The sequence below is a fragment of the Sipha flava genome, unplaced genomic scaffold (genome assembly GCF_003268045.1).
Source record: "Sipha flava isolate LNK unplaced genomic scaffold, YSA_version1 230_pilon_pilon, whole genome shotgun sequence".
NCBI classification, from domain to species: Eukaryota; Metazoa; Arthropoda; class Insecta; order Hemiptera; family Aphididae; genus Sipha; species Sipha flava.
The window spans coordinates 554,199-571,105 of NW_020272867.1; the positions used below are offsets into that span (position 1 = coordinate 554,199).

Here is a 16,907-nt window from a genome sequence, read left to right on the forward strand (position 1 = left end):
TATATATATATATATATATTAGTGAGGCCCATTTTGTAAACTCAAATAAATAGAAAAAAGTCGTTTGTAAATGTATGTTTTTTTTTTTTTAATCGATGAAAAACTAAAAATAAAAAACACGATCGATTATTATGCGTATCTGTTACAATTTCAAAAAAAAAAAATAAAGGTATATCCGTACCAAAACGATTTGGGTTCATGCGAAAAATTTCACGCCCGATCCGCCTTCCAACGTGAGTATTTCCGCCTGCTGACGTCTCTCCAAAACTCTCAACGCTTTAGTCAGAACACCATCGTCGATACCGTTCAGGTCTAAAAAAAGAAAAAAATAATATTGTAGCAAGTATTTACAAAAAAAAATTCTAACAGTGCTAAAATTCATAAAAATGAAGTGAGAAACTCTAGAAATATAAAAGTTCTTCCAATTTTTTTTCAAATTGTTACTCTCCGTGTGAGCAGACACTTCACTCTAACAGCCAACTCATATATTCAATTTACTTTTTTCTGTTTTGACCATTATTGTTCATTATATAATTTTTTCATTATAGAATCATTTTAAATCGTAACGAAAAATAAACAAGGTTTGAGACCGGGCTCAACCCGATTTCGAGCACAAATTAAGGCCTTGTAATGAGAAAGCTTATTTCAACAAATAAAGTTCAAAATAGGGATCACATTGCTGCAATCGAAAAAAATTTAAAAGTCAAATAAACAGTTAAATTTAAAAACAAATTACTATTTTCAGAATTGAAAACATAACAACTATGGTGAATTGTAATCAGAATTGATAATCGGACATTTTTTTATTTTTATTACGTTATCAAAACCACAACGCCAATCTAATTTTTAATAAAAAATTTTCTTACCAACAATCAACGGTATAGGTAAGTTTAAGTTCACGGACTCATTTTTTTATTATTATTATTATTATTATGAATCAATAACTCGTCATTTGAATACAATGATTAATAATTGCTTTTAAAAATCGATTCCTGAAGTTTAAATCATAACCAGCGTACCAAAAAATCCAAAATCGAAACCGTTATAGGCATGACCAGGATTTTTAAATGGAAGAGGCTAAACACTTTTTTGCGCTGGTTAGGTAGAAGAGAATTTGAAAGTTGGCTCTTAGTACTAGGATTAATATAATTGCGGATGACGTGGAAAATAACAGGATTCGGAGGCCGCGCCCTGCAGTGAAATGCGTAGTAGATCGGTCTACGACAGGATTATTGTTTTCTATTGATATTGTTAACAGTCGCGTTTCGCGCGACGCAATCGACCACGGAAGAACTGCTGTTGCGACGTCGCGTCGTATAGTTCAGAAGGAAGAAAGTTTTCAGTAACGAAAAAGTAAATAAATTGTACACGTGGTACGCGTTGATGCATAGTAAGGAAAGATTTTTTATTTTGTAATATGCACATATCCTTTGTATCTAGTGCTGAATTCGTTCGGATATCGTTGACCACTCACCGCCACTGTCGTTCGCTATCTCGTAGAACGTGCACACCGTGTTGAGCATAGCGTTGTCTTGGGCCCATTTGTACACGATCGACGCCCATTCGTCCAACGTGTGCCAATAAACGTGCCATCTGAAAGAAAGAAAAAAATTTGAGTAAAATCCCCAGTTGACTCTCTCAACTTGATGAGCACTTTGAAACTTTGACGCAAGTTCTCGCGCGTAATCCGACTTTTAATCTATTTCTAAAGTAAACGCGCTGTTCCTCGCGGGCTCTGGCGTGTACGGTTTACTTGTAATCCTGTGGAATCTGTCGTACCAGTCGTGAAACGTATTGAACTGTAATGGTTAATACCCATTATCGAAATAACAAAACGTAACGAATTCCGGAGAACATCATTAACGAATTAAAATCTCACTCTTTTCAGTAATTCGCCTGACTTAAATAACATACTCATCATGTAATATTATCTCGGTTCAACGTACGTAATTTATCTCTCTTCTCGTGCTTGAATAAGTCACCCAGCTTCGCTTTCGAGTTGATCATCAGTGAGTTTAAAGACTCTCTCCATTTTTAACTACACACGACATTTTAAATAAACTAATTTAATCAAAGCGCGCGCTCTCTCTCAGCACTTTTCATCGCGTATTTTTGTTAATTATCTCCATAAATAATTTTGTCCTTAAATTCCAAAACCAATTAATGATTAAATGTATTTCTTTGGAAAATAATTTACAAGTACACACTTCTTTCATCCTGATTATCGATTAGTGTATTTCTGCAGCAACAAAAAAAAAATGTTCGTATTTTTATATTTACATTTTTACGAAAGAAAAAAATTTAAGGTAAAAAAAAATACAAAATCATAATACATAAAAACAAAAACAACAAAAACACAAATACCTTATATGCATTTATAAACTTTATACGCACAGGGACGGTATGAAAGACCCATATATATATATATATATATATATATATATATATATATATATATTACCTATTTAATATTTAAAAGTAATTCGAAAGTAATTATGTACATATTCCAACGGGAAATACAGTAGCCACAGCGAATTACAACGGTTTATAGGAATTACTCGACATGATCTCAAACCCCCCCCCATAGGGAATTAGAAAAAGGATCGAGAAATCGAGAAGAATCCTGCATATTAAACAGGCTATTATATAAGTGTAGTATTATTTGAACGCGACTGCGATTTAATTTGAAATCACTCGGCTTTCAACAAATAATGTCATAACGTATTATAATAATGTAGGTGCGTTGAATACCGAACCAATTATAAGTACCATATTATGAACACACAGCCTCGAAGAGCATAATTTGTGAGCGAACGTAAGAGTAACAACAAATAAATATGTGTACGGCTGATAATAATTATCGGTAAAATAATTATAATAATAAAAAAACAACATGTGTACCTTGTTCTCGACTTGTCCAACGGTTCAGCGTTTCCCGTCCTCTGCAAAGCTTCCAACACTATGGTGATCGCTTCGGGTGACAGTTTTCCTGTATACGCACGAAAAAAATTAAATTAAAATGAAACCGGTATTATACCGGTTCTTGGTGTAAACGTTTCTGTGGAGTATTGGTTGTATTTAGAAGTAATGAAATAAATCACTGCGCGTTCGAAATGTCATTCCAAGCAAACGGATAAGTTTATACAACATTTGTATTCATACATCTATATATACCTGTATATGCATATATATGTGTGCACTTGTGCATTGAACACCTTATCTAATATTATAAATCGATGACTATCAGATACATATCACTATTTTTAATTATTTTAAACCAAACTCTCCTGGGGGGAGGGTTAAAACCGTTGATTTTCTGTTCATTCTGCGCGCATCTCATTTCTCACTTCTCTTTCCAACGTATCGATTTTAATTCGTTACAAATACTACTTGGAGATCGATAACTATACCGCGGTTTCCGTTTGGCCCCGTTGAATATCACCAAAAATCCATTGTTGTATTCGTTGGTGTTGGCTAGGATAGAATCATGGCGAAAACGTGGACTCGATTCAAATCGAAAATATACGGCGGTCTTTTAATCGAAAGAAAATTATTACGCACTTGCTTGATACATTTCACTAAATCGTTCTCCAGTTTGCAGAAAACTGTTAAATATATCGAAAATCCAATCGCATTGCAGTGATAACAGCGGTGTTCGCCGATTGCCGGGTATTATACGTTGTAGAGAAATTAGCGACGCGCGTTAGGTTTCCCTAACTTTCGATAAACGTTTATATACTAACCCCGAGGAGAGAGTGAGAGAGGGAGAAAGAACGAGAAAAAAAAACAACCGTAAAAAAAACCCTTACGCATTCTTTCAGGATCTAATATATATAGCATGCAATACGAACACGCTCGCGCCGCACTGTGCTGTCAGAGAAAAACGACATCTATTACACTTGACTGGTATTACGCGGAAAAACATTACTTATGTATAAATGCAATGAAATAGTAATAATAGCGGAGCGCGATAGGAACAATATCGACGAAAAAATGTTTTCAGAGAACGTAACGTATGTATACGTACGCAATCGTTATATGATAACGATTACAAGGGGAAAAAAATTAAAAAAAAAATTGTAAAGGCAGTGACGGGTTCTGCCGAAAAGCACGAGCAGAAGTGTAGTGTTACTCGCAGGATCGTTTTAACGAGAGCATGCGTAGCACACCCAGGGATTTGTTTGTAATACGATTTCCGCGCGACAGGTGTACGTAAACAGGGGTCTAGGTAAATCGAGTCCCGGATATTCTGTGTTCATTTTGGAAGCGGTAAATTGAGTATCGGGAAAAAAAAAGATATTAGGTAAGTTGGGTCCCGGGGAAAAAAAAGTTAGTAGGTAAATTGAATCCCTACTGACTACTGACTATACTACCTCGCCGTAGTCGTTTTACAAATGACAATTCATACCGTTTCTATCGGTTATCGATTCCATTGTGATCAAATAACTTCGTAACGTCGTAACTTTGATCATGTCTAATTAAGATACGTATATAGGCTTATACGTACATTGGTCTGTCGTATATCGTATGTCAGTTATCAGTTAACACCAATATTGATGATAGTTCTTACGATTACACACAGACACGAGTGTACAAAATCTGAGCATTTTCACGATCACATTTTTCGTAGCGTGCATTGCGTACTGTACGTCGATTTGAGTTTGTTAAATTTGTATCTTTTAAGTTTTTACCGAAAATGACACAATAATATTAAAATTGACTTCTAATAAAAATTATTAGATATTTAAAAAAAAAATTGTTTACCTTGGACTTAACTTACTACCTTTTTTTCCCAGGACCCAACTTACCTACTACCTTTCTTTTCCCGGGAACCAACTTTCCTACTGCTAAAGGTTATTAAGGACCCAATTTACCAACTACCGTAAACAGGTACGCTGTGTGCAAACTTAAAAATAATGAAGAATAAACGAATACATCCGACGTATAATACACGTGTATTATCGAAATATTTTTGAACGTTTGTCTCCACGTGAGTGCAACTGCTATATACGGATAATCGGAAACGAATTGAATTTAAACGAACGCTATTTTAATACCCGTTACATAATACATAAGACTTATTAGGATGGTACATTAAGATGATTCTTTAAACGTACACAAATAAAATAATAATAACTCTGTTTCACTTTAACGTTATTATGACCAAGAGCACGTTGATTATTTCTACTCGTTGCTATTCGCGGAGTTTTATGCCCAGGGTTTTTTTCGGAATAATGACAAAAATCGAACATTGTGATAAAATAACGAGTATGATGGGTTCTACGAAAACACAATACTTCAAATTGACAAAATGTTCAATTCAACAGAGTTATAATTAAATAATCAATACTGAGCATATTTGATTTAATAATATCAATACAATACATAACATAAAATATCCGATTTTCAAATTTGATAAAATCAAACATTTTTAAATGTATTGTTCCTGTTGCATCAAAACCTATGGACACTATTTTCTTCTGTTGTTTTTGGCATTTTAAAAGATATTTCTTAACGAATAGACATTGTATTAATGTATAAGTTTATTTAAATATTAATTTATTGCTTTTAAGCAGTGATATTTTTCATTCGTTAGTATAAAAAAATTATTTTACATTGTTAATTTGTTTCCAGTTTAGATCAATATTTGTAACACATATAAAACTAATAACAAGACTCAAATTTCATATTTCAAGATTAATATTATGTATAATAATAATGCGCATACAGAATGAAAATTACAATATTGACCTAATCTTAGAATTTGTATTTTTATTGTTTTTTTTTATACTTATCATCATATATAAAACAGATATATAATCAACGATAGAGCAAATCCAACGCTTTGATGTTTCATAGTGCACGTACCAATGTAAACCGAGGGCTGTTGATACGTTTTCAGATCGATTGTCCCGCTCGTATAATCATAAGCAGAAAGTTCATGTGCTACACCTGCCACAGGGACTAAAATTGTATGCAGTACGCCACGTTTTGTATAATACAAAATGTAAAGTGTGTAGTACGAAATAAAAAGTGTGTGGTGATTCTATTCTTTATATTATGGTATTTGTTTTTAATTTTACATATTTTATTAAAATATTTTACACATTTTTAAAATTCCAAGATGTATCATCACCAAAATCTATAATACCAACTATTTTAACTGTATTACTCATTACTGTTAACGTTTGAAAGGGGGGTATGAATCCTTAAGTGTGCAGTACAAAAAACTATATATTTTAGCCTCTGACCTGCCACATTTTTTGAGCCGATTGAGAGGCATGTGTACCGCGGTGGTGCAAGTTACAACCTACCCGTTTAGTCGCAGTAGGCTAAATCATTTACGTAATAGCCCTTTGGATTAACGCGAACCACGCCCGACCATTTTCTCCTCTTCTGTTTTTTAGCCACGCAATAACGATTGAATTAAAGAATGTGGCAAAATGCCGATAGCAATACGGTCTAGAGATGACAACGCTGAAGACGTTTCGCGCCAAAGGTCAATCAAGAAGGGCTCGGGGTGCGTTCACGACAGCACAGCCACACTATGAACATGCGCTCTGAAAATAGGAACGGACGTCGGCAGATTACTGCGAAGAACGGGCGCGTAAATACCTGCATACAATATAGCCGAACGATACGTTAATACGTTAAATAAAAAGCTTTTCTATCAAGATTCTCTCTTGAAAAATAAAAATAAAGTAACCGCAGAACAACGTGCAAGATAAAATATATCTATTTCTATGCAATTTTTTTGATCATGATAAATTCTTTTTTTTTCTTTTCTTCTTAGAACCTTACACGAAATGTCTGCGCAGTCTTGTCTCGAGCGTTTGTTGGATTTTTGGGATGAAAACTGTGAAATTCTATTCAGAAAATCAATCTTTATTTTGCCGAAATCAAAACTTGACATAAATGGGCCAAACGACAGTAAATTAATTTGCAATGATACACTATGCAGATATATAATACATATGATGTGTTTAGAGACAAAAAAATTTCATATTTTACTAAACAATAGACGGCAAAAGTCGAATTGTATAATATTTATAATTACAATTAGGTAATACTAAATATTTTAAATGATTATTTCTTTTGACATACCAAAAAAATAACTGAAATATTATGTATTTTTGAAAAAAATCGGTTTATTTTACTACTTTTCCTTATTTATCGATTGATTTATATATTTTTTTTCCGTTTTTCCGCAGCATTGAATCTCCATTCTTATATACATACTATAACGTTACAATACATATAAATAAAACCATCCATCTAAGCATTACCGTTAGAAAATATTGAAGCATGATTGCAAATAAAATGAACATAATATATCGTAACTTAACTCGTTTTTCTCAGATACTAAAATGTCGTGAACTTAAGTAATATAATAGATGTGAAAAGTCCAGAGACGATAATATCTCTTATTATATGTCCTCTTTATGAATACTATGTACGAAGGTAGGCGGGAGAAGTATAAAGAACATTTGTTTTAATTTGATTAATTTATAATATATATATACTTTTTCGCAACAAGTTTTTTCCGTTATTCGGTGATTTTCTTTTTTTTTTATGTTATTTTGGTTATGATTTATTATCTATTTTATTCAATACATTTTTTAATTTTATTTTTCCAACGAAAAAATAAAATAAAACGCAAAAGAAAATAGCTGAGTTGCACTAAACTTCGATTTAATCTTCTTTACATAAAGAAATGTGAGGTATGTGAGTAAACACACAGTTGTTTACGAGATTTATACAAGATATATAATTTATATAATTATAAAATTCAATGGCCAAAGATAACTTGCTCCTGTATGCAGTATGAATTCTTAATAACAAAATTAATTAACTTCATGCCAAGAAATATAATTATCTTACCTTAAACAGTTTTTAAAATATTAAAAATTTTTCGCATTGCAGTTATCTAGAAAACTGCCGTATTTGATATTATACTCATACGTGCATGCAATTAAACCTACTGTAAATGTAAGACATCCAAAAAAAAAATATAAGTATTTGTTATACTGTTTCAAAACGTATATAGTTTTATATTCGAATATAAATGATTGTACAACGAAAATCATGTCTTATGACGTATACGTTCGACTTGACTATAAATCCGAATGAAAACTGCGAGCACGTACGAAGTGCACATAATGAATATATAAGCTGCTCGGTAAACGTTTTTTTTTTAAACTCCGATCAAATTAATGCATGGAAATTAGTGTTTAATAAATAATATTTTTCAAAGACAGCAAGTTTTTAAAAACCGCGAAAGTTTATTAGTATTTGTATTTCAAACTACACCCTAGCGGGATGCTTCTTAAACCGTATCTTTTTCGGATACTATTTTAATATTATTACAATTTTAATTTTTCCTTTGTAAACTTTAATTATAATGTTAAAATACGTATAATTTTTCAATGTAGAATAAAAACCATATTAGAACAAAAAAATAATAACTGCGTAATTACCATTTAGAAAATGTTTTCCAACAACAATGTTTGCGATTGTATGGTAAAAGATCCAAACAGTTTCCGCGTTTACAGCTACAGGTTTACAGTGACCATCAATTATATGTATAGGAATAATTACGTGAGCTACCTTGAAAATTATTTCACTATAAATTACTCGTTAAAAATGTATACTTTCGGTTGAAAAGGAAATGAGAAATATACGTTTATTTTACAACACCTTTTTTCTCTTTTTTTTCGAGTAATTTAAATTCAACCAAAATTACAAGAGTAGTTTAAAATCTGCGTAAGAAATGAGAGATAATTTTTCAAAAAATTTAAACTTCAAAGCTGGTATACATTTTTTTTCTCGGTAAAATAACTAATTTCGTGTTCAAATAGACTTGAAAAACAATTCAATGTAAGGTCAACATAATATAATATGCACGAACAATTTTTACAATATCCGAGTATTATTTAATTAATATTTTTTTATAATTCATTTTGAATCGTTTTCCCCAAAGCTCTACAAATGTATGATGTAATATTTTCACATTTTTTCCTAATAATGATTTAAAAACAATAGTTCACGTTTATATTTCAAGTAATTACACTCTTTTAAATATTTAATATTTTTAATGACAAAACAAAAAGGTTTAAGATTTCAAGACTTGTCATTTAAATACCGGTATAATAAATTCCCATATTATATAAAACATTTGAGATACTGTTGTTTTAACAAAAAAAATGTAATTAACTATCTAAAATGTGACAATGTTAAGCATTGCGAAATCTATGACCTTCGGTCCGAATCGTTTATGTACCGCTTTCGTTTGACCTTTATTTTTTCAATAATCATAGGTAATTTTTCATTAGCCATATTATATGCAAATGGTTGTATCACACATAATTCAATTAGTTCTACACATAGGACGAATCGTCCAAATCTAGACACTCATTCAGACATTTTTGGGGACACTGATTTCATTATAAAAATAAATGGTAAAATTATAGCGTATACTGTAGTCAACAATACTCGAAAACAATTTTAAAAACTAAAAAATGTTATATTTACCTAAGTATTTACATTTATGAAAATACACGAAAAAAGAAATGCACAAGAACACTTTTTTCGCGAGCTAAAACTAGACCAACTGAACACCTATAATTGTGTTGCCGTATCCATTAGGTTAGTAACAATATTTGCGAGCACGAGTATTTGAAAAACATCGATAGAGTATTTTCAAGATTAAAGTGGTCCAAATAATTTCAGACTTGACCGATCTTATTGGAATTCTTCGCACGCCTGTACATTATGTGAAGATGACGACAAAAACTTCGTGCATCGGTAAAACTACACAACTCCCAACGAAATGGATGATCCTAAAATGCATAGGTATTCAAATGGTCAATTTGTGACGCTGACTCGTCAAAATTAAAATGTACTTTCAGTCGCAAAAAAATTACGACTACAGAAGCACCAGACATAATATAGAACACGAACGACGCGTGGTTTTAAAAACAATAAACTGCTCCATTGCTCGTAAAATAGTATATAATTAGACGTCAGAAAACTGTCGCGTTATAAATTTTTATCTTAATATGAAATGGGCGTATGTTATCTGACCGGCTGCAAGTGGATTAACATATTTTATAATTCGCACAACGAACTAAGATAATAGATAATATTATTTTAGTTCGTGGCTCACACATCCAGACTTGTTTACAGTTAGTAACGACAGTGACCGATTTCAGTAATTTTGTACAAAAATTATTCACAGAAATGTTGCAGGACTTTGTACTTGAACAATTACTATGGAACAAATTATTTTTTAAGTACATATTACAATCATATTCTAATTTATGGCCTGTTAACACTCAAAGAATCATATACGTGCAAATACGATTTTTTTTCCGAACAAAATTTACCAACTTTGACAAGTGATAAATAAATTACGTGAATTTCTAAATAAAATGAGTTTTGTTTTGTCCTACATAATGATGTTTAATTATTTATTTTTGTTAATGCCATCCGTATACTAAAGGGTTCGTATCATCCGTTTTTCCATTATAATTTCAAAAGTATTACATTATTTTGAGAATAAGTAAATATTAATATTTTACGGACTGCATTTTTTCTTGTACAACCAACCAAACCCGAAAAGAATTACCTCTTTTTATACTTATTTTATAAATATATATTGAAATTAATAAACTATAATTTTACTCATTTTTTTTTCAATAAATATTATAAAATATATTTAATGTACGCACAAATCCGACGCACACATAACGTACATCAACAATTTATTCGCATTACGGAAAAACAACGTACAATAATTACAATGTATTAAGTTAGGTTATATGGTGAGTGAAAAAAAAATGTGTCCCATCAAGACGCTAATTCTATAAGGAATATATTTATTTACAATTACACTGAATACGTTTGATCGCGATTAAGAATGGTATGAATCGTATTGCGCTACTCAACATGAAACGTTTCAATATTGTTACGATAACATATTTTATTCGACAGACGTTCGCACGGTAAACCCGTAACCTAAGCGATTGGGTACATTTCAGCTCGGCGATGATTCACACATCCTATGCAACACATCTTTTCCACGAAAACGTTTCTGCGATCCCGTAGATCTTATGAAATTTGACGTACCCGCCAGTAAACCGATTACGTACTCGGCGAATAAATTTGTCTTCCATTTCCCGAACGGTTGCGTCGAGAAGGAGAAAACAATAATACAATAAAAATCGAACGCGTCCCACGGCGTATAAATACAATTGCATTACGCCGACGACGACGACAAGGTGGAAATAATAAGACATATAACAATATTCGACGATATCGATTTCGCGACAAAAATCGACATTTGGATAGTGAACAGGATGTCGCGGACCCAGTGGCGTCCCGAACGTAGGTCACAATAAAACCTGAGTAAAAAGTTTGAAATCGATTGGTGGTCGAATAGGTAAAAAATGTGATCTGTAGTGAATATAATTTTAGATGACTTATTGAACTCTACGCCTTTAATTCAGTACACGACTCGAAATTAACTCTTCGATAACATTTTTAATACAGCGGATCTTATTTCGAATTCATTTTTTAAAGATACGCATACATATTTGTTCAATGTTATAACATCATAGGAGACGAACGAATGTAGTTTTTATCTTCAGAAATATCATCAAAAATAGCCCGTTTTATGTATTACAGCGCTGTAAGATTTGTAGCATTAGGGAGTCTAGGATCTAGGAAATTTGAGTGAATTAAAATGCATCGCCCTTACGTGGGTGGAAGTACGGAGTGTGTTCATGACTTTTATAATTTTTCATAAACTTAAGAGCGCCCTTATACCCTTATACAAACAACGCCTGGAGCAAACATACCAATTTGCTTCCTCCTCGATCCGGCACTGAGTATAGGTATGACATATACAGGATACTAGCGACCCGACCACAACTGGTTGTTTTCTCCACAATAAACAATTTGAAGTTGTCATCGGTTTAAAAATATACTATTATAAGGGTTTATGGAGGATGATAATCAAGAAAATATACCTCATCAAACCCGTATTAAAAATAACATGGTTAATGTGCAGGGACGCCCGGATGGGGGGGGCCAGTAGGGGCCATTGCCCCCCTTGAGATTTTCGCGTCACTTACAAAATTGGAAGTTATTTTACATAAAGCTGATCTTGGGTATTCAGTGACTATTCGACAATCCTTGTATCTAACAAGTATCTAACATTTTTTTAATCAACAAATGATGATTCAATTAATTTATTTGCTTCAAACAAAAGGAGATTGTCATTACTTTTTGAATAAAATAATAAAATATGATGCGAATTCAATCAAATAAAGTTGTTTTTTGTTTAAACTTTATTATATTTTTTCTTATAAATATTAAAACTAATAACTAATAATGTAATTTTATATAAACTTAAATGACTTTTGATTTTTAAAAAATTATTAATGATAGTAATACAAAATATGAGTAGATGAAATATGTAGCAGTAAATCTTCCTATAAGTATTTAGGTACTTACAATTTTTTTGCCCCCCCTGAGCTACATTTCTGTGGGCGTCCCTGCTAATGTGATATACCTCGATAGTCAGGGGCGCAATTTCAATGAAAAAACTAGAGGTACTGAAGCCCTTCCATATTTTTCATGCTCCTTAATGGTTATAGACATCCACAACCCGTGCAATTCAACAGTTATTAAAATATTTGGTAAGTATATAAATATTTCTAAATTTAAATTGTTCACTTTTGTTTTTTCCCCCTATTAACAGAGCACTAGTTTCCTGTAATAATTTACAAACCAAATTTGATATTTTTAATTCCTCTCAAAAAGCGATACAAATTAATATATTTTTTTTCTATTCTAATATATTGTATACAAACTAATTCAACCAAAGTGTAAATATATTTACTTGATATTGTTGTATTTAATGTTAGACACTTAAATTATGTATATTTTTTATCCAACTAATATAAGTATTTAATTATTCTATACTGATTGCCTTCGGGTGTGTACTTCAGAAAAAAAATAAATATTTTTGTTTATAAAATACGATATGATTATTCCAAAACAAAAAGGAATGATAACTTATGTAACTCTTAGTTATGTTAATGAATGTTGCTGTTTGTTGCAATACATATATTTGTGATGAGATTTTATTTAAGTACCTATCCAATACCCATAGTGCCCACACGCCGTGACGATTAACCAAGACTAATCTACGATGAACTCAAATTGTATATGCAGGGGCTCAATTTTAATGAAAAAACTGGGGGTGCTGAAGCCCTTTTATCTTTTCATGTTCCTTAATAGTTATAGACACCCGCAAACCGTACAATTCAACAGTTACCAAAATATTTGGTAAATATATGAATATTTCTAAATTTAAATTGTTTCCTTTGATTTTATATTTTTATTGCGCAAATAACGAATTACCTCTCTGTAAACACAAATGTTTCAACACATGATTACTTTTAGATTCTTATTGAAGCGAAGGATATTATGATTTTATAATGATGTTTGTATTTGATTTTTTTAACACTTTCAGATAGAAATACTGGTCAAAAAGTTTTTTTCTAGGACCTTTTTTAGATTTTAAATTGGCATGCAGTGGTACTTTAGATAAATCATTTTTTTTAAATCTTAAGAGTTTTTCCAGAAGTGAAAAAAAAATTATATATTTATACAATAAAAACTTTGTTTTTCCATACATAATGAGTAATGAGTATTTAAATGTAAATTAACATCAACACATTTGAGGGTACTTATTTCGAAAATGGAGGTGCAAAGTACACCTAAGCTCCCTTCTCCAAAATGCATCTATGCCTATAGTGCTATCATTGATAAAATATCATAAATTATGGTAAATATAATAAATATTTTAGTATACTTGATCAATGATGCAATTTAAAATCAATTGGGAAATTAATATTAACTTCATATAGTTTAAAAAAAGTCAATGTACTTTTTTACTTAGAATATGGAACACATAAAGTGATTGTGTTTTTGCTGATTTCTTAAATTAAAATACTTAAACAATTATATTAAACTTAAACCATAAACTACAGTATACAGTGTAACATAAAAACATTTAAATGTATATGATTATTAAATAGGTATTCAAACTATAAACAGCACAAAATAAAAATAAAATGTATTTCCCTATATCTAGAAATGCCTATCAATATTTGCCTATCCACATAAAAAATTATTCTATCGAGAAAAAAATAATAGAAAGATTTGTATTAATATAATATAGGAATATTTAAAAACAGTTTTAAATTTTAACTCTATGGATTATTATAAAATCAACTGAGAAAAGTTAAATTATTTCAACAGTTAAATGAACTAATTAAGTTCTTAAGTTGATTTAAAAATTAACAAACTAGTTAAGTAGTTAAAAAATTTACTTTTTAACTTGGCTTTAACTTTAAAATTACATAATGTTCACCATTGGCACTATTACTCAAATAACAAAACTAAAATAAGCTGCCTGGACCAAAACAATATTTATAAACTTCCAACTCACAAAGTTAACAACAAATGCAATCAGATCTCTATGGTAGTTTATTGTACACTTGTTTTTAATGGAATTCAAAAATAATTGATATTATACTCATGTAACATTAATCCTTAAATTCAATAATTTTGATAGTTACCTTACATACATTTTTGTTCAAAAACTAGTTAAACATGCCACTACTTAACTTAATAATGCAATTGTAAAACAATCATTAACAGCAATAATTTATACTAACAATTATAGAACTTAATATTCAAATATTATTTTATTTTTGTTAAAACAATATTTACATTTGAATGGACTAATAACTATGCATAGTTAGGATGATACTTATTTATAAGTCACTAAAGCTACTCAAAATCATACTTCCAAAAAAGGAATTTGATCGAATCAATTTCTGAAAAATGATTTTAATAGACTATTACTATTGTTATTCTTAATAAAAATAAATATAATATGCAAATCTTGTATATATAATACAAACCTAACATTAAAAATAAAAATGATATAAAAAAAAAACTGATGAAACATCAATATTAAAATATAACATATGAGTTAAACTTATCAAAATTAAAGATAAGACAATGGTATTAGCTGACATAATCAAGTGTCTTAGTAACTAAGGGCACTGGACTATCCGCAAACATCTGGTGGAAAACATAATATAATTTTATTCGCCAAGCTGGAAAAAACGACGTATTAAAACACATTAACACTAATCAAAGTGAGAGACCTAAGTACAATGCTGTATCCTTTTATAGATTATATTTTCGTAAAAATGTCAAACGTTCATCCGATCATAAGTAACCTAAAAGAGTGATATTTGCCTCTACTTGCTTTCAAAGACGAATCCAGCGTTTATTTACGGTCAGGGAACTTTATAGGAGAAATATAGCTAATCGTAGGCATACGTAAGGGAGATGTCTTGGGAGGGGGGCTAAGACCTTCAAAAAATAATGTGTGACAATATTGCACTAACACTGTCATAGTCTATTTTTATAATCTATTATTCCGTTGTTCTAAATATACTTTGTAAAGTAATTTTGTCCGTTGGTTTCCTAATGCGGACACGTTTAAACGCTACGTACTGGATATGACGGCATTGTTGAACACGGACAAACGGTCTCCTTCGCGCACATCAATGACGCACACCTTCTGCGTTCGACAGTACTCCAGCAGCAACGTCCTCCAAGCTTCCAACTGCTTCTTCCTTGTTTCCGCATTCGGCTGGATCCTGGGCGCACCAAGAAAAAGCGAAATTAATTACCAAACACGGTTCTTCCAACGGATGTCCCCGTTCACTGTTTCCTTACGTGAAGAACGGCGGAAAACTGTACTGCCACGGCCACTGGACTTCGCCCATGTCTGTATCACGTGCACGCGAACATGTAGCCGACTGTGATTCGGGAACCGACACGACGAGAATTCAACGCGTTTCGGTTCAAAAACATTCCGTATCAGTTCTGATGAATCGACCGTCTATCAGTATACCGTCACCTAATCTCTTTTCTATGGTCTATCAGCGTTCGGCACCATGATAATGGACTACCAGTCGCAGAAAAGATATCTTCTATAACTTAGATAACTAGGGACGTGGTATCAATTGAAAAGTATCGATACTTTTACTTGGTAGCGAAACGAATGAAAATACCGATATGGGAAAAATATCGAAATAAAAGGACCGACATGAGTAAATATCGAATGAAAAGTAATGATCCTTTTACTTCGTCGTATCGAATCGGTTTAAAATAATGATAAGAGTAAAAATATAAAAACGACAGATATGAATAATCGATCCGATTAAGAGGAAACCTATTGACGCTATTCTATTATGGACTGTGGTTTTTGATCCGTGGATATAAACGTATGAAGTATAGACTATAGAGTGATGACTGTCATAAGTAAATAAATCCACCACCGTGCCCACAAACTATTTTACTAGAAAGTAATTATTGTACGATACCATTCGAGTATTTTGATTTTTTAACCATATTGGCGGTTAATAATTGATTCAATATTTTGTACATTTCATTCCAGTATTTTCTTAACAATATAAGTATCAAAACCATGCTATAGAAAACAAAAAGTACTTGTAACAAAAGAAAAGTATCTATAGTTTATGGAATCGGTAGTATAGCAACATTCATAATCACGTGATCTCTTCCTTAAATTGTTGTCTTTTCGTGGACGCCATTAGTATGATTATGTTGCTGTGATGTTTTAAATATCATGTTTCCTCGTTAACCAAACTTGTCCAACTATATTTCATAGTGGCCCATCTATAGGTCAGTGACTAAGTGTACCTTTTGGCCAGTAGAAGAAGAACAAGGCCGAAACATCACACATGGTATGCCAGAACTTGCATCCTATTCTCTCTATATCCGATTTTATA

General features: G+C 31.4%; 1 protein-coding gene across 1 annotated transcript; it reads right to left on the reverse strand.

Moving 5' to 3' along the window:
* Nucleotides 1-63: 63 nt before the first annotated feature.
* On the reverse strand, nt 64-16,070 carry LOC112683602 (vacuolar protein-sorting-associated protein 25). The gene is made up of 5 exons (XM_025554701.1): nt 15,829-16,070; nt 15,604-15,749; nt 2,902-2,989; nt 1,475-1,593; nt 64-312 (listed from the first exon to the last, which is right to left on the reverse strand). The coding sequence occupies exons 1-5, from the start codon at nt 15,876-15,878 to the stop codon at nt 197-199; spliced, it is 519 nt and encodes a 172-aa protein (XP_025410486.1). The 5' UTR covers nt 15,879-16,070; the 3' UTR covers nt 64-196.
* Nucleotides 16,071-16,907: the final 837 nt, after the last annotated feature.